Here is a 25,279-nt window from a genome sequence, read left to right as displayed (position 1 = left end):
AAATATATAAATAAGTGCCTACATGATGTGACAGCTAACCAAATTTTGACTCTCTATGTGTGTATGTGTGTTTGTGTTTAATAAGTAATTTCAAATCCAAGGAGTAAAATAAATCATTCTCTCAAACTCAAGATCATAAAAATTATAAAACATCCTTGGATTTTCTTTTTGTTAAGCAAACAAGATATTAATTTGATATGATGGTTAATTTTATTTGTCAACTTAACTGGGCTATGTGATAACCAGATAGCTGGTGAAGAAATATTTCTGATTAAGCCTGCGATTTGTTTTTTCAGAAAAGATTAGTATTTTCATCACTGGAATGAAGAAAGAAGATCTGCTTTCCCCTCTGTAGGCAGATATCATCCAACTTGCTGTGGGTGTAAACGGGAAAAACCATGCAAAGCAAGTCTGCTTGAACTGGGTTATCCATTTTCTCTCAATCTTGGGCATCAACACATGGAATTCTGAGACCTCAGACTCAGGCTGAATTACATCACCATCTCTCCTGGTTCTTCACCTCACAAATGACTGATGGCACAACTTCTCAGCCTCCATGATCATGGGAGTCAATCCTCACAGAATCTCACAGACACACACACACACACACACACACACACACACACACAACAAAACAAAATTTTTAAGATTTTTGTCCCTTTCTTTTCCATGCTTTCAAATCTGTGTGAGTTAAATATATGTTCACCATTACCTTTTTCTTATTTTCAGCTCTGATAATAACATGCTGCTTACCATTTTCTCCATGTCCTGACCCTGGACACTTTGGGCCCCGCTGACTCATACTCATTCTTTATAATCCAGCACAGCGATCCTCTCCCCCCAGGCAATTTTCCTCACTGATCCTCTGCCCTGCCTGACTCTCAGATAATAGCTCCAATTTGTTGACCTTAAATACACTGTGTTTATTTGGATCTCTTCACTAGAAGAGTCAGCCTACAGACTTCACATAATCTGGATTTCGCTTTCTCTCCAACTTCCCCCACTGGCTCTGTGCTCCAACTGGCTTCCTTTCTGTGGTCTAACTACTTACAACATTAAGAACCGTGGCCCATTCTTCTCTCTTCCCCTAGAACACTTTGTCTCCTTATCAGATCTTGAAGTGGCTGACTCCTTAGGTAGTAACATGGTGGCCTTGATGCTGGACCATTTTTTCTGACCACCTAATCTAAAATAGATTTTCTGTCTTTGTATCTGGGCATCATAGTATTTTATTCACAGTAATTATCATTCTCTGATGTCACGCTGTCTGTTTCGTTTGTTTCCTATACATTTCCCGGATTCCCACATGGAATATCGTCACCACAAATCAGAAACATCTTTCCTGTTTACTGGGCCCTAAGTGTGTATTACAAGATCTGGCCCCTAATGAGTGATAAATAAATATTTGTTCAAAAAATAGGAGAATGAATGTACCTATTTGATGTATGCGTTTACATGGTTCTTAACACTTTAGAGTGGAAGGACTGTGTGTCACTGATCTTTGTATCCCAAATGTCAAGAATGGATGAATTAAATACTCAGTAATTATTTTTTGAATAAATGAGTATCCATGAATCATCAGGAATAGCCTCAGTAGAAGCCCTTATTTTCAAAACACTGCAAACTAACATTTCCAAAAACAACATTTAGTTAGAATCTCCAAATGAAACTCTGAGAAATGAGACACAGCAAATGTAAGTATTTTGTGGATGATCAAATGACAAAGGCATCGTGGCTGAGATGGCAATGCTCATGTCATAGTCTGTATGCTTCCCTATGTGCCCAGCCCTCTTGCAGTTAGCTGGAACTGTCCCTCACTCTAGCCAAAGCTCTGGGTTACTTTGGGATGCAATGAAAAGGCAAAGTGCCATCCTGTGTTTACTCTTCCTCTGCGCTAGGAAGTGAGAAGGCCAGGTATTGAGAAGGCAGAGACATGGGATCAAGATTAAATCCCTGACCTAGAGAACTGGCACATGAAGGACAGTTGAACAGGAGAGTTTTCTGTATCTTCAAAAGAATTGGAATGAACAAGAAATAGTTATATTTTTTGGTCATATTTAGCTACTAACATTCTGAGTTTATTACTCCTACAGAAGAACTTAGTCTGTCCTAACAGAGAGATTCATTCCCTTTAAACACATGCTTGAAGTCAATGAACTTCTTGTTTTAAAAACACTACATATGTATCAATTTTTATGCTGCTACTATAACAACACCCTTGAGGTCAGCTAATTTTATAAAGAAAATAAGTTTATTAAATTCATAGTTTCTGAATATTCAAGGATATAGAGCTAGCTATCACTTCAGCTCTGGAGTGAATGTAAAGCCAGGAACATGTACAGGAGGAAATTATCATACTGCCAGACATGAATCCAGAGATCAATTTAAGGGTCAGGCTCAGGTTTGTATAACAGCTTTCTTTCATGAGAATAAATTCAATAAATTCAATCCCATGAGAACTAGCCCAATCTCTTACAAAGGCAGCACCCCTAGGAGGACCAATAAACCTCCCATCATCTTCACATTGCCATGTTACAGACTAAGCCTCCCATGCTTGAACCCATAGGGCACAAACCACATCAACACTTCAGCAAAATTTATATTCAGATTGTAAATTGCATTAATTTGTCAGTTTCTTTATGTTTGTGTGTGTGTGTGTGTATGTGTGTGTGTGTGTGTCTAAATATGGCTCATTGGTCAGGTGTCAAGAAAATTAGGAGATATTTCAATCTGAGCTGTGACTCAAAAAGAACTCTACTTTACTCTATGACACACCAACTTTAAAAACCAAAACCAAAGTCTAGGATTAGGCTCTCTTAGTTATCTAGAAAGAACATATTTTATAGCAAAAGATTGCTACTATTTTATCTGGTAAACTCTAAACATTTAGAGTTTGAGATTACAAATAAAAATGAGGATATGGTGTTGGGTGTGCCTATGATCCCAGCAAAAATGGAGGCTGAGGAAGGAAGATAGAAGGTTAAAGGCCAGCCTCACCAATTTAGCGAACCATGTCTCAAAATTTAATAAAAATAAAAATAAAAAGGTTGGAGATGAAGCTCACTGGTAACCTGTCCTTGGGTTCAATCCCCAGTACTGGGGGGAAGAGGGGAGTAATATGGTGATTTCAATTACATCATTTCACAGAACTAATCCTCTTAGATCTACTTCTCATTAGTGGGAAAGAGCATATCAATCACCTATAAATAAAGACTACGTTAAACAGAGATGAGCATCCAACTAATTTGGCAGGGAATTTCTTGAGCTTTGAAGAATATGGTGTAAGTATCAATTATTTGTCACAATAGAAGGTCTTACATGTTAGAAAAAATGAAATAAAAGGGAAAACCTTAAATAATAATACATTTTAATAATATTAGCTAGTCTCTGTCAAATCTGAGCAAAGGATATGAAAATCACAGTGAAAGTTGAAATAGAATAAAATGGCATATTCTTTCTTTTCTTTCTTTTTTTTTTTTTTGGATGCAATACTGGCTATTGAACCCAGGGGTGCTCTATCACTGAGCTACATCCTGGATCCTTTGTATTTTTTTGAGACAGGGTCTCTCTAAATTGCCAAGGAACTTGAAATCCTGGTCCCTTAGCCAGGAGTAGCTGGGAGTACAGGCATGCTCCACCCCACCATCTGCTAAAAATGCATAGTTTTCTTATGTTTTTATCCCATAAACTATAAAAGGGACACACACACACACACACACACACACACACACACACCTGTATCTTTTAATTTGCTCAGTATTGTCTTTTAAGAATAAATGATCAGACTTTAAATTTATTTTTAAAAATAAATAAGTGTAATCATGCTCTCAGCATTTTAAAACATCTCTTAAAATATACTTTTGAAAAAAAGAATTCTCAATAGTCTGAAATGTCTAAAAGTACAATTTTAATTCTTATGAACTGAATGAAAAATGAAGAATATATTTTACATGGAGATCTTAATTTCTCCACTCTTTTATTTGTTCTTTGGTTGGCAGTTTTCTGTATTCTTCCCTTGGGTGTGATTGAGTCTAAGTGGCTATTTGGGCCCACTTTAAGACTTCCAGATTGTTGGATAGGGTTTTTATGCTCACAGAGTTGAAAGAACCACATAAGAGTTTAATCTGCTCTAACAAAATCATGGAATTCATTTGTTAGTCAGTGAAAAATATTTTCAGAGATGTATTAGACATATTAAAATGGCTACCAACTGTCAATAAAGAGAAAATTCTCAGACTGTAATCTTAGTACATAATGTCAGCCATCGATAGTATTGACAGTCTTTACCCCAGGGTGACATACCATGATCCTTAGGAATGGGCCAAGGAAATGGCAAAATCTACATTTATTCTCTCTTTTTTTTAAAAAAAAAAAATTTTAGTTACAGATGAACACAATATCTTTGTTATTGTTTATTTAATTTTATGAGGTGCTGAGGATCAAACTGGGTGCCTCACAGGTGAGAGGCAAGCGCTCTGCCACTGAGTCACAACCCCAGCCCTGTTTATTCTCTTTTTATAAGAGAATAAAGAAACACAGATTTTTAAACTCACAGGGTGAACCTTTAAACTTCCCTGGGTATGTAAATCAAACATGTCATTTAATCAAGCACTTTAATATACACCTGTCATATATGGTGCTGGAGGTCTCCCAAGTAGGCAGGACTTGACTCAGCAGCCTGTACTGCCTGCTTGGCTTTCATTGTTCTAAGGCATACTTAAGATTACATGAGCCTAGTTAAGTGGATTTAGTGTCTATGTTAGCTGATTTTAATAAAACTAGCATTCACATGGGGGCAAGTAGCTTCAAAGGATCCTTGCAAATAAACCACAGATTGAAGATTTTATAAGTACCAATGAGTCATATAAAAATGGCAAAGCTGACTTTTTTTTTCTCTTTGCTTTTAAAAATGAGCTTGTGGCCCACAATATTACAAAGTAGAAACCATGACAATTTAATCCTATTTGACAAGAATTCAGCCCTCAGAATTATCAAGAAGACTATTATATAGATTTAAATACACTACGATTAACAATGAACTGCTTTTTAAATGTGTTACTGCACTTCTGTGTCTGTGAGAATTGTCCTTTTCAGCTGTAACAACCATTAAAACCAAACATTAAACTGCTCCTAAGTCTTCCAAACCTCTAGATGACAAAATGAAAAATGAATATCTTAAAAACAATGGAGATTTTTTCCGAGCACATATATTTTAAAAAGAGTATTTGTTTTAAAAGTTATACTATAAAGCAGAATTACTATTTTAAAATACTAATTCCATCTTTAAATTTGTATCTTCCATGTATATATATATATATATATATATTATATACTATATGAATGATATGGTATATTATTACCTTGGTAAATGTATATACTTTACAAATGCTTCTGTGAATTAAGTGTTCTTGCTTCAAATATTTCTACTGACCGATGTAGGTAATCTGACATTTAATTTTAACAGTCTAGAACTCTGTGCTATTCAATGTGGTAGCTACTAGGCACAGGTTACTACTGAGCACTTAAAAGGTGGCTCATATTACTGAGGAACTGCAGTTATAAATTTTATTTCATTTTACTTTATTTAAATTTTTAAAATAAAACAGTGCAAATAATGTTTCCTGTTATACACAACTGTACTGTTTGATAGAGTGATATTTTACTTCAGCTGTGGAAACTTAGCATCTGAATTGAGATGTTCTCTAAGTATAGACCATACTTCAAACTATAAAAATGCAAATTATCATATTAGTAATTTTATGTTGATTCAATTTAGAAATATTCTGGATATATGAGCTTGAATGGGATAAATGTTTAAAGTTAATTTTATCTACTTCCTTTGCTTTTCTTTAATGTGACTATTATATAATTTAAAATTATATATGTGGATTGCAGTTTATTTCTATTAGCTAATACTGGTCCAGAGGCAGCAGGTGATGGATAGAAATATTTACAACAAGAATATTTAAAAGAAGAGATTCATTACTTATTAAAAGATTCAAGACTAGACTAATAGACCAATTTTCAACTTAAAAGGTGTACATGTGCAAATTTTAATATAAAAATATTTTTAATTCAGATTCATTGAACTCAACTAGGAATTTCTGTGGTTATCTATGTACAACATTTGAGTTACACACAATTAATTAATTATTTGGGCAATAAGTTGCAGTTATCTAATTTTAATTTTCTTTCTAAAAAATAGATTTTTTACAACTATATGAAGGCTGGAACACAAGCAAAAGATAGGAAAATGATGATATATTTAAGATATATTTTAAATAATATTTTAATAGCTCTTTTAAAGAGAATAATAGGAAAATTTTGGGTTTCTTGATCATATGATACTAGTGTTTTTAAAATATCCAAATAAATTATCCTTTTCTTTTAAGGATAGCTGACAAATCAGGCTAACTACACAGAACTACTTTTCTTTTTAATCAAATTCACTGACTCATTCCTCACACTAATGGGGCAGAAAAGTGAAATAGTCAGTAGTTTTCTCATACAATACAATATCAGTTAGAAAATTCATCTTTGGAATACACACATATGGAGAAAAGACCTCTATGTAATACTTTTTATAAATCGCCATCTTAGGTCTCTTGGCCATTGGTTTATCTAGCAACCCCATCTGGAGGCTGACACTGGGAATAAGTAGAGAAAAGGTAACTCATGGGGTATTGGTTCTGGTGAACAGAGCATATTAGAATCTGGGTCATGAATAAGCTTGAACTACAGAGTTGGAACTATTTCTATCTTAAAGCATTTACATCATAGAATTCTGTTTTTCTAATTGTCCCTTAAAATATGAAGTCTTACATGAGAAACTTCTTTTGAATGCTTATGGCTTAGAATACCTTTGATTTCTCAGGAAAGTTGCTCTATTTCACATCCCTTCTGATGTTAGAGTTTCTGCTGCAAGTCTGCATGCATCAGCTCTGGAAATGTTGAGACTTTTTATTCTCGTTCTCTTCTACCTTCCTTAGCCTTGATTCATTACTTACATGACCATAATTTTATTGTATGTCCTCCCACAAAACTATCACAAATACTCTCTGGAAAAAGGATAGGCAAAAATAGGTAAATGAATTACTTATTTAATTACTGCTATAAATATAGAATTATATAGACTGTGGTGAAATATTATTTAAGAGATATGTGGATTTTATTCTAACAATGCAGGTTAGCCTAGAATCAGATAAAAGCAATGGATGCCTGATATGTGGTCATTCTAAACATGTTCTTTCAGAAAATAAATCCATCATTGCTAGGTATGATGGTGCACACCTGTAATCCTAGCAGCTTGGAAGTCTGAGGCAGGAGGATCAGTAGTTCAATGCCAGCTTTAGCAGGAGCAAGGCACTAAGCAACTCAATGAGACCCTGTCTCTAAATAAAATACAAAAAGTTTGGAGATTCCTGGGAAAGCTGGGAATAGAACCACCATTTGACCCTGCTATTGCCCTTCTCGGACTATTCCCTGAAGACCTTAAAAGAGCATGCTACAGGGATACTGCCACATCGATGTTCATAGCAGCACAATTCACAATAGCTAGACTGTGGAACCAACCCAGATGCCCTTCAATAGATGAATGGATAAAAAAAATGTGGCATCTATACACAATGGAGTACTATGCAGCAATAAAAATTACAAAATCATAGAATTTGCAGGGAAATGGATGGCACTAGAGCAGATTATGCTTAGTGAAGCTAGCCAATCCCTAAAAAACAAATACCAAATGTCTTCTTTGATATAATGAGAGCAACTATGAACAGAGCAGGGAGGAAGAGTAGGAAGAAAAGATTAACATTAAACAGAGACATGAGATGGCAGGGAAAGGGAGAGAAATGGGAAATTGCATGGAAATGAAGGGAGACCCTCATTGCTATACAAAATTACATATAAGAGGTTGTGAGGGGAATGGGAAAATAAACAAGGAGAGAAATGAATTACAGTAGATGGGGTAGAGAGAGAAGATGGGAGGGGAGGGGAGGGGGGATAGTAGGGGATAGGAAAGGTAGCAGAATACAACAATTACTAATAGGGCATTATGTAAAATTGTGGATGTGTAACCGACGTGATTCTGCAATCTGCATTTGGGGTAAAATTGGGGGTTCATAACCCACTTCAATCTAATATATGAAATATGATATGTCAAGAGCTTTGTAATGTTGTGAACAACCAATAAAAAAAAAATAGGGCTGGGGATGTGGCTCCTTAGTTAAGTGCCCCTGAGTTCAATCACCAGTACCAAGAAAGAAAGAAAAGAAAAAAGAAAAGAAAACCATCATGAGCCACAGACTGTAGACTATTTAGTAAATATGACACAGATTGTCTAGAACAAAAGGGCCCAAAACACAATCTGAAAAACAAATTTCTTGTGACATGAAGCAGATACAATTGTGGTATATTTCAAGGGAAAACACTATCAATTGAAACAATCTATTTTTTTACTCAAATTTAATAATGAATCTTTCTTAAATCTTATTTTCATGTAAAGTAAAAAAAAACTTCAGTATTTTAGCATAATTAAATAATATAAAATCACTACATATCTTTTTCTCAGAAAAAAAATGTTGCTCCTGATTATGGTATTATTACCACAAAGAATTCTTTTAATAATTTCTATTTGAGTGTGTCACATATTTGCCAAGATAACTGACTTCTCTAGGAAATACACCTTTTATTTTCTTTCCAGAGCTCAAATGAAAGAAGCCAGCAAATACTTTAACACAAATTAATACTCTCTTGGATATGTCTCATCTCAGTGACATGCCTTGGCTCTTTAGAAAGCTTTTGAGAAGGTGACTTTACCAATATGTAAGTCAGTTGGAAAATATTACTTGTTTCAGGTTCAGGAAATTTTTCTAAAAATAGCAATTCATTTTACAGTCCTCACTGTATATGGTTCCATTAAAAGACATGGAACAGAGAGGTGGCAGAGAGGGCAATCAAGAGTTAAAGATCTCTTGTACCAAACTCAGTCTATTTGTGACAGCAGTTGAGCACCTGTAATTCAATTCAAGACTGATGAGGTATCAGAAGGAAAAGTTAAAGAAACTACAAAAAGGATTTTCTTTTTCCTCTTGTCTTTATAAAAGAGCAACCTTGAGTCTGAAAATCCTTTAGGTACCAGAGTCTATTATATATATTGTTCCACTACAAAAGACACTTCTCTAAAGGACTTGGGAAGATTTTTACTACTTCTAATGGAACAAATGGGGGGTACCATTAACAAGGTTTTATCTCATTTATGTGAGACCCGAAGTGAGGACTTTGTATACAGATGCCTAGTTCAGTTACCTACCAACATTTTCCACCACTTCTTTTCTCTGTAACCCTAGACATACTTACCCTGAGAAGAGGACACAATGCATTAATTTACATGTTGATTGATTACTTCTGTGTACAGAGTACCCTGCCAGTCTTAAAGAAATTGGATAACTAGATAAGTTATATATAAATATAAGATAAATATAAGATACTTATATTCTGGTTTAGGTGGGAAGACATTGGCCATATTCAGCAGTTAATATATATATTATATATAATATGCCAATATCTGGAATTGGCTTCATGCATGCCAAAGTGAATACTAGGCTGAAAGAAAGAGAACAGAGGAGTCAACTGACCCCAGGAATGAAGGTAGGGTGATATTGGGGCTATGATGACTCAGATGGATATATGTGGAAAGTAAGTAGTTGGAATGAGCCTGGTAGGTGGTAAGAAGTCTAGCCTGGCATGAATGGAAGAGGCTTCACAGAAACCAATAGGTCTTATGGTTCGGGTCTTAAGTGTCCCCTACAGGGTTGTATGCCAGCCTGTGACACGATGTGGCAGAATCTTTAGGAGTTGGGGCCAGTAGATGAATGGGGGCAAGCCCTAGGAGGGGATATTGAATTCTGACCCTTATGCTCCTCTCTCTTTGATTTCCAGTCACCATGAGATGAACAATTGTTTCACTATGCAGTCCCTGACATAACATTCTGCCTTGCCCTATACCCAAACAATGGGGTCAAACAATTATGGGCTACAACTTCTGAGATTAGCAGCCACACAAAATCTTCTTCCTTTTAAGTTGATTTTCTCAGGTATTTTGTCACAGAGACAGAAACCTGACTAACAAAGAAGTGAAAGGTTGCTAAGAAAAGGAACAATGCTTTTAAAACACATGGAATGGCAGGAAAGATCTAAAAAGGAGCCCAGATTCAGTAAGAACCATTTAGTAATGGGGAACAGAGGAAAAGGTAAAGAAAATACATGCTCTTGTGAATTTTTAAAGTAGATTCCTGGTTGTGATGTGAGATGGAATGGCTTGTGAGTAAATTTGTAGGATCGGGGCTCAGCTAGAAGCCCATCTGGTTTCCTAAAGTGAGGAGGTAGGAGCAATGGGAATACAGAGAAGGAGACTGATAAAAGGTATTTTTTTTTTTAAACTGAACAGTACTAATTTAACCTAAAAAGACAAAAACAAAGGAGCAATAGCTAAATGTTTACTCAGTAAGTAGTTCAAAGAAACTCTTCAGAAAGGGAAAGAGAAAGAATAAACAAGTTGTGCTGGCAGATGAAGTTGCAGTCTATTTTTAAGGCAAATCAGCCACAGTGGGTGGAACCCCAAGGATCATGGTACTAGGTCAGGGCAAGGTGGGGAGTCCTGCTGTTTCTCTTGTTGAGGAAGCATCACAGGACAGAAAAAGCTATTCAAACACAGAAGAAAAGGGGCGGGGGAGCAGGATCTATGCTGTCATTTTCTCATTGTTTGGAATAGAAGGGAAAATTGACCTTGCTTGAGAAAAAGACCCATATCTTCATTTAGGGAAAAAAAAAAATATGTGTAATTGTTTACTTTTCATGGCTTTTTCTTAGAACCAAAAGATGAGAAGGAAGAGAATCTGTATGCTGTCTATAAAGACGGAAAATGACTCTCCTATTTTCTTGGTCTATAGATTCAGTATCTAGGTAAGGGCTAATGATCTCCTCAAACCCTCTTCCTCTGTATTTCCCATTTCAAAGACCACACTTGCAGGCTGGGGTTGTGGCTCAGTGGTATAGCACTTGTCTGGCATGTGTGAGGCATTGGGTTCAATTCTCAGCACCACATATTAAAAAATAAACAAAATAAACGTCTATCAACAAAATATATATATTAAAAAAACCACATATGCTCATTTCACTTACAGAAAGCATTTTGTGTGTGTGTGTGTGTGTGTGTGTGTTTTGCAGGTGATCTCTCTATTTGGAATTTTGCATTTTTTAACCTCAGCTGCTTGTTTAACAATTTATCCAGTTTCTAATTATCTTGCTGCTTTTTAAATTGTTTTGAAATATTTTATCCATATTTGAATATTTAACTTTGCAAATGCACAGGTAAAAATGTCCCCCCAAACTCCATCAGCATGAGAAGCACAAAAAGAGGCCTTTCCTTAAATTCTCAGTCTATACTTAACCTCTACCAATATTTGTAGAGGTGAGATTTTGTCTTAGCATTCCATTCTTTAGGAAATACAACTTAACAAAATTTATATTAATGTTTAATGTTTTTTCTCACTGTGAATTATAGAGACGGATTGAGTCTGATTTTTTTCAACATTGTGAACACCAACTACTTGAACCTTATAGCAGGCACTTAACAAATGCTTGCAGAATTAATGACTGACACATGAATGAATGTGATAAAGGATAACATCTTCAAAAATGAAAGAGAGAGAACAGAGGAGTCAACTGACCCCAGGATTGAAGGTAGAGTGATATTGTATATGGTTTTCTTGGTTGCAATCCTTTGTGTACCTTGAAACAGGTCTTCAGTTCTGACCCCAGAAGGATGCTTCACTAGGAATGAGGAAAATTTATTTCATGTTGTATAACTTTATTCAAAATAACTGATATTAATAACTCAAGAAAGTCATAAACCATAGTCTCCCAACTTTCTCTAAGAATTTGCACAAAGACTATTTAAGATAATTAATAAAAATGCATCTTTTGTTAGGACAACTCAGAGAGCTTAAATGAAGCTATTTTAATAACAAAGAAACATTATAATGTTAAGAAGACATCATAGTAGAGATTCTTGCATTATGATCTCTTATACCAGCCAGCCTATGGAATCATATGAATCTTATTGATCTATAGTCATTCGAGGCAGAAATTTAAATGAACTTTCCATACAGCTGTTTTGATTAATTCCATTCTCTTGTCAAGATCTCTGTTGGTCTATGTCAATGACAGATTCCCACACTCACCTGAGCCAGCCAAGATTCTATGAGCTAAATTCTGCCTCAGATACTGATGAAAAACCATCTCAATTTAAGGTCTAGGCTTTTTGTGTCTTTAACAGAATGTCTACTTTGATTAAGGTCTAGGCTTACCTGAAATTAAAAAAAAAAAGAATCTTGCATTAATCTTCTCAATGTCCTATAATTATTTCCCATTGTTCTTAGAGATACTAAATCTTTAGCAAGGTGCCACACAGGTTACTATTTATGTCTTCAATCTTACATAAGAGTGCCCATGCTTTTCTCACAGTATTCCAACTGGGTTTGCACAGGTCCTTAACAAGCCAGGACTCCTCTTTCCTCTGGCTTTCTTCAGTACTCCCTTTTTTGCCTCCTCCTCCTCTCTATGATCACATTGGATCAACATCTGTTGATTCTCCAGATCCAGTTTAAATTCATTCCACAAATATTTTCTGAGCAAATACCATGTGCCAGGGACTGAAGGAGTCTTTAGAGAGTTAAGACAATAATAAAACAAACAATACTAATATAAACAAGAACAATCAGGGATGATAGATATAGCATAGAATTTTAAAAGGAAGATAACTTGTGTGACATTTTGGCTCTTTTTCGATTGAACATAAATTGCCTCTGAGTAGATGATATCCAAACCACAATCAGAAAAATAAGGAACTGGCCCTACAAAGATCCAGGGTGGAAAGAACAGCACATATAAAATACCTAAAATGGAATGAGTTTGGGACATACGAAGAGTTAAAGATTGTGCTGGAACAGAGAAAAACATGTGAGATGAAGTGAGAGATCCCAGCCAGGACTTGTTCGTGCTGGGTTTTGCCAGACAAGGCAGGAAGGAAGTTTAATTTTATTTTAAGTGAATAATGGGAAGCCAATGGAGGATGTTAAGCAAAGAAGTGAGCTGGTGTAGTTCATGCTTTTAAAAGATAATCTGATTTTGCAATGTGGAGAATGAATTACAGGTAGACAGCAAAAATGAAAGAGGGAGACAATGTAGGAAGTTCAGGGAGATGTGGCCGAGTTTGGTAAAGGGGGAAATAGAAAGAAGGACAGCTCCAGGATTGTGTTAGAATAATTCAATAAGAACATCTGATGGACCGTGTGTTGAACATGAAGAAGAGAGCTGAATCAGAAAATATCAAGTTTTTCTGGATGGTCCATATAGATGGCAAGGCAATGCCACCCACATAGCGCTGTGCTGAAGAGAAGGTTCACTTAATATTACTTGATTTGAATGACTGACTAAGATACTTAGCTTCTCTGCTTATATTTTTTTATTTTGCATTTATAAAATCTGGAAAGTTGCAACCTTACCTCATATGGCTTCTGTGAGAATTTAATATTGTTGTTCATGAAAACTGCTTAAAACAAGTTTTGGAATATAATAAGTCCCACATGAATGTGGCTATTATTATTATTGCTGTTGTTGCAATTATTATTATAACCTGTTATTATAACACAGATATGGAAGGCAATGAAATAAGGGAGCCTGAGGAATTCAGCACTTTCCAGCCACATTAAGATTGAGATATTCATTAGCCATCCACCTGGGGGTGGGAGGCAGAATCACAGGAAAGACTGGTGTTCTGAGGAATGGTCAGTCCTGAAGATGCAGTTTTTTCAGGCGTAGATGTAGAAAATCACTTCTACAGAGAAAGACTGAGAGAGATTAGAACAGAGAAGCGGCTATGGAATTGGCAATCTCGAAGTCCTGAGGATTCTCAACAAGGATTTTCTCAGTGGAGTCTAAGAAATGGAAACCTGAATGTCACCTCCCCAGGAAACCTTTTTTGAAATTCTGGAATAGACTAGCTCCTTTTTCATTGAACTTGTCTTTTCTCTAGAATTCATATCAGTAATCTCAAAGGGAGCTGGGAGTTGACTTTTCACTAAACCGTTATCTATGTGCCTTCTCTAATTGCTAGTAAGATAGCAGGGACCATGTCTATCTTGTTTTTCATAATAATCACAATAATTAATAAAATGTCTAGGCATATGATTACTCAATTTATAATGAACAAATGTAGGTAAAACACATTTTTTTCTTCTTTTAACTAATATCAACATTAACTAATGTACTTACTTTCAGGTTATTTCTAAATTTTCAGAATAACTAAATAGTTGGCTGTGTTCCAAGCCTCCTAATATCATTTTGGAAGGAGTAGATGGAAGAAAAATAATGAACTGATGGTTTAGTTTGCACAGCATCATTACCTATCTAAAGTTCTTTTTTCTTTTATTCCCACACACACACAAAAAAAACCAGTATCTACCCTCAGGGAGCTCATTTTAACACTCAATCTAAAGTTGATTACCATCTAATCATTGACAAAAAAAAAAAAAAAACCCAGTTGAGACAACTGTTAGAAAGAAATCCATGAACCAAATTAATGTCCATTTTTCTAAATTGGCTTTGGCCTTATCTTAATAAAAGTGAAATCACCAAATATCTTAACTCTATTGCATTGGTTAGCTATTTGCTGAAATGACAGTATGAAAATTGTAAGCATTTATTATTATTATGTTTGTGATTTTACGGAGTGTTGCTATGAATAATCAGACACTGAAGGCATTTTTGCATCTTCTAATAACATGAAGACTACTAGACAATCCCTTTATTGTTCCTGGTTCCAAGTAAAAACAATAAAACTCATGAGATACATTTGTCTGTATAGTGAGGGTAAACATTTGTTTTTTGATTCTTATGTATGTTTCTTCATATGATATTGACAATTATGATATTCAATTTAGTCTCCCTTTTACTGTGGTCCTTGAAAACTCCAACCTTACATGTTCATGGCCTAAGTCTCTGGGTCTTTTTCTATTTTTTATATATAACTATTCAAATATGGTTTTTGAAACTAAATTATTTGTGTATGCATGTGTCACAAATTACTTCCACTTTCTCAAGATAGAAGGAATATGAATAAATTAAAGAGAGGATGTCCTTCAGTCTTCCCTCTGGTCTCAGGGATAAACCACTCTTTGTGGTCTTGTTCAACTGCTACCAATTCCAGTAACCCATATTAACTCCAAGGACAAGCTAAAACCTTCTCCTTTTATGCCCCAAGATCACACTGGGACACACTGTAGGATATAATCATCATATAAAATCCAATATTTGATTGTGTACTACTCTTAAATATAAGGTCACATTTGAGTGTTTTTGTTATTTTTCTATAGGTTTTGATTTTTTTTATTTTATAATAAGACAGAAACAAAAATAATGCAAACAAGAATAAAAATTATTAAAATTTTATACTGCTTGAGGAAATAATATGCTTTGCTTTTTAAATCATGAGCAATATACAGATTTTACAAACCTTGCTCCTAGGCTGTTAGGATTAAAATATGAAATTTCAGTCATGGCATCCCCATTAAGCTATTTGGTATATTCTATTTTTCTTTCCATTTTTTTTGTTGTTCTGATTCCTTTTCTTATATGCAAAGTGACTTTATAATATAAAGGAATTAATAAACATATTAGAAACATATATCAGAATACAATTACTACATTCTACTGATGGTTTATTTCTCTCTCAATTAAATCAAAAGCTGTTTAAAAATAAGGATAGTGTTGTCCTTGCTTTTTATCTCTCATGCAAAATATAATTGCTGAAACAAGTGTTATTTGGTGACAGATCACACCAAAGTTATAGTTATTTCTGTCATTTGTCTGATAAAACTTGTAGCATTACTACAACCTAGTTATAAGAATCAACAAATGTCACTAACTAAGTCTAAGAGAATAAAAATAAATTTAGAAGTTTATTAAAACTGATAGGCAGTAAAGATAACAGACTATTATTTTAAATGATTTAGCCTTATATGACATTATAAAGTAAACTAAATGAAATTTGTCAAATACAAGTAGATGGGATACGGCTTCAATTTTTTTTTTAATGGGTGGGTGATGTGGATACTGTTTTATTCATTAAAATATTTGATTAGATCTTTTTTAAAGAATTTGCAAGACTTCCACATATATATCAGTAGCTTTGAAATATTTAAAGGCATATTTTCTATAATAAATAACATGGGCTAGAATTACAAATTGTATACTTGCCTCCAAAATATCCATATCAGGACAAAAGTGACTCATTACATTTCCAACAGATAAAGAATCTTATGTTTGCCCAAGTTAGATCCTTAGAGTGATGTTAAAATTTTTCTAAATTACTCTAAAATAACTTATAAATTTATTCTAAATATAGAGAGGTACTCAAAATAGTTTTTAATACTAAATTACTTAATGCATTTTTTTTCATTTTTTTGAGACTTAAAAATACATTATCATTTAAGTAGTTTCTATTTTCAAAAAAGTTTAGTGCATAGTATCTCATCCAAACAGTAAATGATTCATTTAATACTCTCTTTCAATTTTGATCTGATCCAAAGGACCCTGGAGGAGGATCCAACACTGTCCTCATTTATAATCATAAATCATAAATTATAGTTATAATCGAGTTATAATCAAATTATTAGATATTGATTCTTTTCTCTTTAAGAACACATAATCAAAGCATTTCTCCCTAAGTTACCAAAATGATAATCTTTATTAATCATACATTAGAATATTAAAAAGTATATACTAACAATTATTCTAAATACATTTTAAAGGACTATGTAATGATAGATTAATTACCAGATGGTAAAGAAAGCAAATATGGAAAGAGTTTATACAAAACTGGCTAAAGACAAAAAAATGTATATAGAAAGTAGCAGAAAAAATAATCAATACTCAGTGTATGAAACACGGCCAGCCAGAACTCAAACAAGACTTAGGATAAAGTGGAGAAGTGAGGATGGAGCAGAGTCCTCCCTTGCCTTTCCTTTTTTGTCAATTTATGATCAATTCTTATCACCTTTTGGGGAGGAGAAAACATACATAACACAATAATAGTCAAACACTGTACATCACTGTTCTAAACAAAATCATCAAAGGTGGAGGACTCAACTCTGTTCTCATACTAGATCTTCACATCAAAGCGTTTTTTTTTTTCTTTCTTGTTCTTCCTACTTTGTAATGAACAAAAATTTCTTTTTAAACATAAAATGCTTTAAACTGGATACTTGACCACCAGATAGTGGTATGAATTTTATTTCTGAAACATTATTATATTTCTACTTATCACCAAAAAAGTAAAGAAAAACAAGAAAGCAAAATGTGCAAGACTTTCCCCCCTAGGATGGCAAATTCAAAGCAAGACTAATTACAGTATCTGTTCCAGACATACTGACATGTTGCCAGTTGCCTTCGAGCAATAGTCTTACAATTAGTTTGTTTGTAGGTTGGATCCCCCAAATTTGTTTTCTTCACAACAAAACAACCAAATCAAAACACAGTTCAGGATTTTCTCTAATGTGGGTTCAAATCTCATTTTCTGTGTAATTTACCCAAGTGCAAACTAGACAGCAATACTTTTGGAACCCACGCCGTATAAACCTTGGCTTACCTTGTTAGTGTTAGAGAAAACAGTCATAAAAACAACCTCATAACTCTACAGTGCTCATTGCTGTGGTCCTGGGAAATGAGCTGTTGATCTGTTTTAGAGCGCCACTCATGCAAAGGGTGCTGAAACAAATGTTCTGATAATTTATTTTTCATGAATTAATCCACTTACGTGTGCTTTCACAAGACCCAACACATATTTTTGGAAGAAAGTAACCAGAAGTCATCTAGAATTAATGTCTTAAGTTATGCCTCAAAGTGTTTCACTGACAAGGTTTTGTACTTTGTCATGTTGAGGGGTCAATAAAGGACAATTTTGGCTGAGTATTATTACGTGTGTTTAGGAGAAAAAAAGAAATCAATATGGGTAATACCAAGAATTCAGTAGAGCCAGAACAAGTATTTAACACTGAGAAAATCACCCCTCGTCAACACTTACAATGTTTACCATTATACAAAGAACTCTTCAAGTTCTTCATCTGTTCTGCAATCCAACCATTTAGTGTGGCACATAAAGATAGATAACGGGCATGAAGGAAGGGCTCAAATTGGATCAATGTCCAGTCCTCACCACTTTTGAACACAGAAAAAGAAGAAAAGAAAGAAAAAGAGGGGAATGGGGGATTCAGAGAAATAGCAAGGTATAGGGAGGGAAGAAAGGAAAGAAAGAAAGGGGGGAAGGAAGGAAAGAAGGAAGGAGGGAGGGTGGCAAGGAAGGAAGGAAGGAAGGAAGGAAGGAAGGAAGGAAGGAAGGAAGGAAGGGAGGGAGGGAAGGAGGGAGGGTGGGTAAGTGGATAAAGAAGTAAAGCTTCTATCAACAAAACAACAAAGTTCATTTTTGCAAATTGCATTTTATGTTGGTACAGCCAATGAAAGAAAAGGGCAACATAATGTGTGGCCAAAGAACTTAAAATAAATACATATATGACTGGCTGAACATCCAAATCCTTGAAAACACTGTTACCACTATTGATATTTAATTTTAAATTCTTCCTCTGCAAACTGGTCACTGCTCAGGATTTTCAACCTGCACCATTCAGAAATATATGAGCATAATAACCAATGAAAATAACTCAATCATAAACAATATCATAAATTAAGTTAAAGTATTGAAGATAAGTGAAGACCCTTACATAAAGTGTTCTATAGGAAACAAACAAGACTTAGATATTTAAGAAAACTAGAAACTCTTCTGTATCTTGTAATATGCAGGGTTTTCATCGATGAGAAGACACTCATCCCTGCCTATTGAAACTATAAAACTACTGAATTGATGCAGAACTAGACACTCGAACCATGAATACTTGAGCAAAGCTACAGAAATATTTCAAGCCTACTTTGACACAATGTATCTATGATATCACTCACCACTCTTTAAATTTCTAAATAGCAAACTAGAAAAAGATTAATACCTCACCTTTACCCAAGACATATGAACTTGATTTACAGAAAATTAATGTATTTTATATTTTGTGATTAGCATAAATGTGAAATTATGATTTCACAGAAGTTAGAATACTAATAGCTTCTACCAAAGAGGAAAAAACTTTTTTTCTCAATATGGTTGGAATATACAACATCAAATGATCATAAAAGAGAAGGTATTCCAAAATATTTTTTAAATATTTTAGAATAAAGAAAGTGTGATATATTTTTATTTGTCCAAAAAATTGATAGATTATACCTCTTGAATCTATATATCTATAACTTTTGAGAACAATTAATATTAAAAAAATAAAAACTTTTGAGGTCAAATTATGCTTTTTAAGCAAATTCTGTTAATGAAAATATCATAGAGATGTTTACTAAATGACATAGAAATTTTACTCTGAAAACTATAATAAAATTGGAGCAAGTAACATTAAATTGGAAGGTTAGCACATTAGTTTTTTTTTAAGTTTATTACATAAAATAACATGCCTACCTTAGACTACCTAGAAAGACATTTTATAAATAACATTTCTCTATACTTTTCTTCAAAACTGAGGATCTGTATGTTGTATTTATTTTATAGTTCCTTGGGGAACAGTATGCATTATTAAACTGAACTATGTCATTTTATGAAATCAATGTATGTTTTTCTAAAAAACCCAATCAAAAAACATTGAGAACATATTTCTAATTATTATAGGACCAAAAAAAATGCCTGCACAACAATAGCAAACAATCATTTCTCAAAGCCAGCCCAAACACATAATCAAGGAGAGAATATAAAATTGATTCTAAGGTCACCGCAAACCTCCAGCAATTTTATAGCATTGTAAAAAAGAAAAGTAGAAGAAGGAAAAATTCACCCAGGGACCAACTTTTTTTCCTAAGGCCTTGCCATTGTTACCTTTCACAGTCCTATAAAGCCAAACCAGGCAGTACATTCTCCAACAATGTGAGTGATTTCATTACCTTTTAGGTTCACATTTAAAAATCTTCCATAGCTATTCTTTGTCACATAGCTTGTGAACATTTATAGAACTCATTAGAACTATGAAAAATATTGGTTCATAAAGATCAACAAACACAGAAGGATTGAAACAAATCCAAGCAAAACAAAATAAGTCAATAATAAATCAAAAACCATCACATACTTCATGTATTAAATGTGAAAACAAAAAAGAAATTTCTTACCAAGTACCCCAAGCCGATAGTTGACAGTGATGACGATCACATTGCCATAGCTCGCCAGCACACTCCCATCATATAAATTTCCCGTACCTTCCATGTATGAGCCACCATGGATATACACCATCACTGGCTTGGGACCTCCACTGTCCCGGATATCTGAAAAACAAATGGTTGGCAATTGTTCTTACCCTCAAAAAAAAAAAAAAAAAAAAAAAAAAAAACCCACAAATAACAAAGCAGAGAGTACATTTTCATTTTAGGGGCAGAGGGCATGATTTTAATATAGGTCTTTAAATTGCTGTTTTTCTTAAAGTGTTTCTTAAGCAGCTCATGTTAAGAACCATGGAGCAAGAGAACAATTGTCTTCTATCTGAAATTTAGTTTACAAATTAGAAACTAAATTAGAAACTTGAACAAATTGAAAGTGGTATGAATTTTAATGCATTTTAATTGATTCCAGAAGTGACAGTAAAACCAAAAGAAATAACCAATTGATAATGGCTCTTGGACTACTTTTTAAAACTGATCTCATATAGAATTTATGAACCATAAGCTAAGGATGATGGTATCATTATTATTGGGAATAAACAATGTTTTTTTTTTCATTTTTTATTTACTGTAGACCTTTGTATCAAATGCAGTATGATTACATTAAGTCATTTATGCTTCCATTTGTGGACATTATTATAGTATTATACTATTCATTGCAAGAAGTTTCATTTTACTCTTTGCATAGTATTAAACAAATGTTTTGGCAGTGAAGTCATATGCATCTGAGCTTCTGTCACTGTTGTATTTAGGGGGAATGCCATTTAAATGATTTTTTTTTTTTTTTAGGAAGTTCTGACCATTCACTAATTCCACCTAACCTGAACCTTTGGGAGAACAGAACAACAAAATGATAATTTTTGCCTCTTTCTGTAGCTAACGTACTCTTCTTATCCCTACTTTGGTGCTCAATTTTAATCATATAACCTTGAAATAGGAGAAAGCTTAGTTTGAGTGTAAAGTGACAAAATTTATGGTGAGCTTAAAGTGATTTCTATAACTTTGAATTTTGTCCAAGAATGTTTACTTTTCTAAAATGCATTTCTCACAATTATGTAATTCTCAATAAGGTTATAGGAATAACATATAAGGGAAATGTAAGAGAATTTTAATTAATATTATACATGCACTAATTTCTATAGGAAAAAAGCTAACATATTACGGTTTCATTATGTAGATTAAAATATGATTTTGAATATATATATATAAACAAAACATTATTATTACATAGTAGCCCATGAGGTCTAATATCCAAAATTAAAATTATATCAAGTATATTATCTCTATTTTTATATAAATATTAAGTGTATCATTTAAGATTATGGTTTTGTTCCTTTGCTTCTAAAAAAAAGTTTTAATCAAATTAAATTCTCCTACAACTTTACATTTGAGGCACTAGTTTTCAGAATGAACTAACATGATACAAATTCATTGAAAGAACTGGTGATTATTTAGAGATTGGCTTACATTTCTTGTGAAAAATAATGACTAATTTGAATCCTTCCATTTTTCTACCATAATAGTAAAATGATTTCTATAAATGAAAAGTCCCTCAGGAGCAGAATTTTAGCTCAACTTGTTTGTCCAGATTTTCAAGTTGGAGAAATGTCTCATGGCAGAACTTAGAGACTTAATTTTTTAAAAAGACTATTTTAAATTGACTTAAAACCAGTGGAAAAATTTACCTCCCCACTCCTTTCCCCAAAGATGCACTTGAGAAGATGTTTTGTTTTTAAGTGGTGAAAGGAAGATATTTTGATATTAAAATCATCTTCTAGATACAACTACATTTAAGAGGGAAAACCTGGATTTATTTTCTCTAGGAATCCTTGGGAGAGAAAATGGTATTCATTCCTATGTAAAGAATTGGGGGCTTGTGTTGTGGAGAAATTAGATTTACACCAAGGACATAATCCTTTTGAAATTGCTAAACTACAAACCTTAAATGCCTACTTTATACATACAGTTTTAGCTTCTTATTTTTCTACAGTGGTTTGCACTGAAGAAGCAATAATAAATTATTAAACTGAAATCATTAACTGACTGTTCACAGCAGACGTTGTACTCTGCTAATTGTATGCTTGGAGGTAGCACAGAGGGAGGCTGTTTCAGAATTCTTCTTTAATTAAAATTACATAGAATTACAAAGCACCAACTGTGAACAGTAATGAAATCTTGGTAGAACCATCCAGTTCACCTGGAAAACAATACAGAGAAGACCTGCCACATTTTATACCTAATAACTGAATGAAGTGGACATTGTTAGGAAACACTGAAAACATGACAAAAGATTTTAGAAGCTATTTTAAGAAGGATCTCTTTATTTTTACTTAAAAATTAGACTTGAAAGGATTACAGATAGCTTGGATTAATTTTAATTTTTAACTTATCTTTTCAAACTTTTCAAAGATTTCAGCCTTGCCCAATAATTTATATAGAGTAGTTCTTTTCTAGAAAGTTCTATAAAATTCTAATGCTGGGTTCTGAAAAATACTTCTTTATGCTTGAAGTAACTTTGAAGTTAATACTTTAAGGAATATTAATTACTAAAACAGATAAAAGTCTTAGACATTAGAATCTTTAATATTGCTAATAAAATTTGGGGAAACATCAGAATTCTGAAAGAGCTTCTCATACAAAATAATTGTAATTCTTTGATAGTGTTTTATCAGAATGATCCATCTCAGACTTTACTTCCTTGCATAATTGACTTTTTTATGTTAATAGAAAATGTAAACAGTCCACTATTTTCTTTAAAAAAAACTAGATTATTTATAAATGAAATCGATATATCAGATAGCATACCAATGAATATTTTAATAATATTTTAAGTAATTTTTAATTTTTAATATTTGTAATATTTTTATCATATTTTTAATAATCAAATTTCAGGGGTACATTTTTCTTCAGTGGGAGTATATTCAATAGACTTAAGTAATTTGTATTGAATTTATTAGAGCCAAATCATCCTTGCAGACCATGTCTTTTGTGTAACTCCTTTAAATGAGGTGCAACATGTGAACAATATATTGTACTTAAGATCCCTTATTTGCCTAAACAGTTGCTACTAAAATCATCAAAACATTCTCAGAGATCTTCAAACACTAGCTCAGTTTCAGTACATTATAAATGTTCATCAAGCATTTTCTGTTTTTGCAATTTTTAAAAAGCTTGCTAACTTAACATATGGCTTTGAAAGGAGTGAAATGTTATTGGAAAAATACTACCTGAATAATTATTTTCTTCTAAATTTTAATAAAGTATTTTAATTTTTCAAATTAATAAAATAACAAACTTGGAATCTGAGTATATATCATGATTTTAAACTTAGGAACTATTTCATCTTTCTGATAAATCAAAATTTTATATCACTTTAATAAGCATCAATAGATCTAGAGTGTTTAGTGGGAATTTATTTGTGCCTGACAAACAGGATTTGGGATCACAGATCCCTGTAATGACCCTAGTAAATAGTTAATAGTCACATAACTCCTTAAATATGTTTACTGGTTTCCTTCTTCTTAAAGGACTCACAAAGTGGTTAATTGACCATATTTTAGAGTTTGGAGCATTTAAGGGTTTTAAACTTTTGAAACATTGCCTCAAGTAAATCTTTCTCCAACATATAAAGGAACATTTCACAACATTTTGTGCTTTCTACTCGTTTTTATGGAATTTGATTATAATTCAGAACTGCCAAAATAATAACAGTTGGTTGAATTTGTGCTTGTTAACCTGGATATAACACAAAGTACATTTTTAGTTTTAAAAGTATACAAAAATCTATGAAGCAAGTTTAAGAAAGTTCTCTGTAGAATTTAAAATTGCATTTGAATATTGAAATGTTAATATTCAGATATTCTTAGCATGATTAACATACTTTTAAAGTCTCCCAAATTCCTAAATGAATTGGGGGATATCTGGGATGTTGCTTTTAACTATTTTTATCACTTCAGTTCTTTGTAAACTATGGAAATAGCCTATAAAATATACAGCTCTTTTGGTTATCATAAACCATACATGAAAAATGATACAATTGTGTTTGGTTTAGAGACAGCAAAAGGGCATTGGCTCATGAGATTAGAGTAAAAGCAGTTCACTGAGAAGTCTTCTGAGAGCATCAGTGACCCAGGAGCAAGTTGTGGACATAAGAGGTTAGTCTCAGAATGCAGTGGCTGATACAGTACCTTCAAATCAAGTAAAACTATCAAGGTGTCACAGGTATGGCAAAATAATGGGGGAATTTCCTATAAATGAACAGAAAACCTGACTTCTGAGTGAAGTAAGCAAATAATTTATCAAGTAGTTTCTATTCTTTTATGCCCACTGTTATTGATTCAATGTTTGAAACAACTAAGTCTGAAAATTAGACTCAGTTTTTAGTCCTACCCACATCTACAAAGTGATTCTAAAAGACATTGAATAGAAGATACTCAGAACTTTCCACAATATCTGTTCCTGTAGGATATTAGAATTCATCTTTCTTCTTTTCAAAACAAGTATTCAGTAAAACACAGAGGAACAGACTGAACTAGAACTGGCAGCTTTGACATTCTACACTTTTGAACATTTAAGAAAATTTATGGATTGATAACTCTTGTGATGAGTGGCTTCGTACATAACTTCAATTCTACCTGCCGATTCAAATAAGGGTTTAGGTTATTTTTAATGGCCAATTTAAAAATGTTAGATGGGCTTCACAATAGATCTATAAAGTAGATTCACATCTATAGGACTTAACTTACAATGGTTGTCCCCAGGTATTTATTTTAAATATGTAAATGCATTACTCGGTGCTGTTTTACCAAAAGAAAAAACGAATCATATTAAATCAGAACCAAAATATTTTTAAAACAGGGAGGTGATGTATATTATCTTTGTGATTACATTGGAAAGTTATAGACTTTGG

The 25,279-nt window shown here is 33.3% G+C and overlaps 1 protein-coding gene across 4 annotated transcripts in view; it reads right to left on the bottom strand.

Moving 5' to 3' along the window:
* NLGN1 (neuroligin 1) overlaps positions 1–25,279 on the bottom strand; it is a gene marked incomplete at both ends in the record, with an annotated part of 680,233 nt that overhangs the window by 456,530 nt on the left and 198,424 nt on the right. For all 4 annotated transcript variants that reach the window (XM_081302242.1, XM_081302241.1, XM_081302243.1 and 1 more), the window contains one exon: positions 20,326–20,478. In XM_081302242.1, coding sequence (XP_081158368.1) covers positions 20,326–20,478 — 153 coding nt within the window. The remainder of the gene's footprint in view (positions 1–20,325; positions 20,479–25,279) is intronic.

This window comes from Spermophilus citellus, assembly GCF_964194105.1.
Source record: "Spermophilus citellus genome assembly, chromosome: 7".
In the NCBI taxonomy this organism is placed as follows: domain Eukaryota; kingdom Metazoa; phylum Chordata; class Mammalia; order Rodentia; family Sciuridae; genus Spermophilus; species Spermophilus citellus.
Note: the sequence above shows the minus strand (reverse complement) of the source record. Positions and strands in the feature narration are given on the sequence as shown.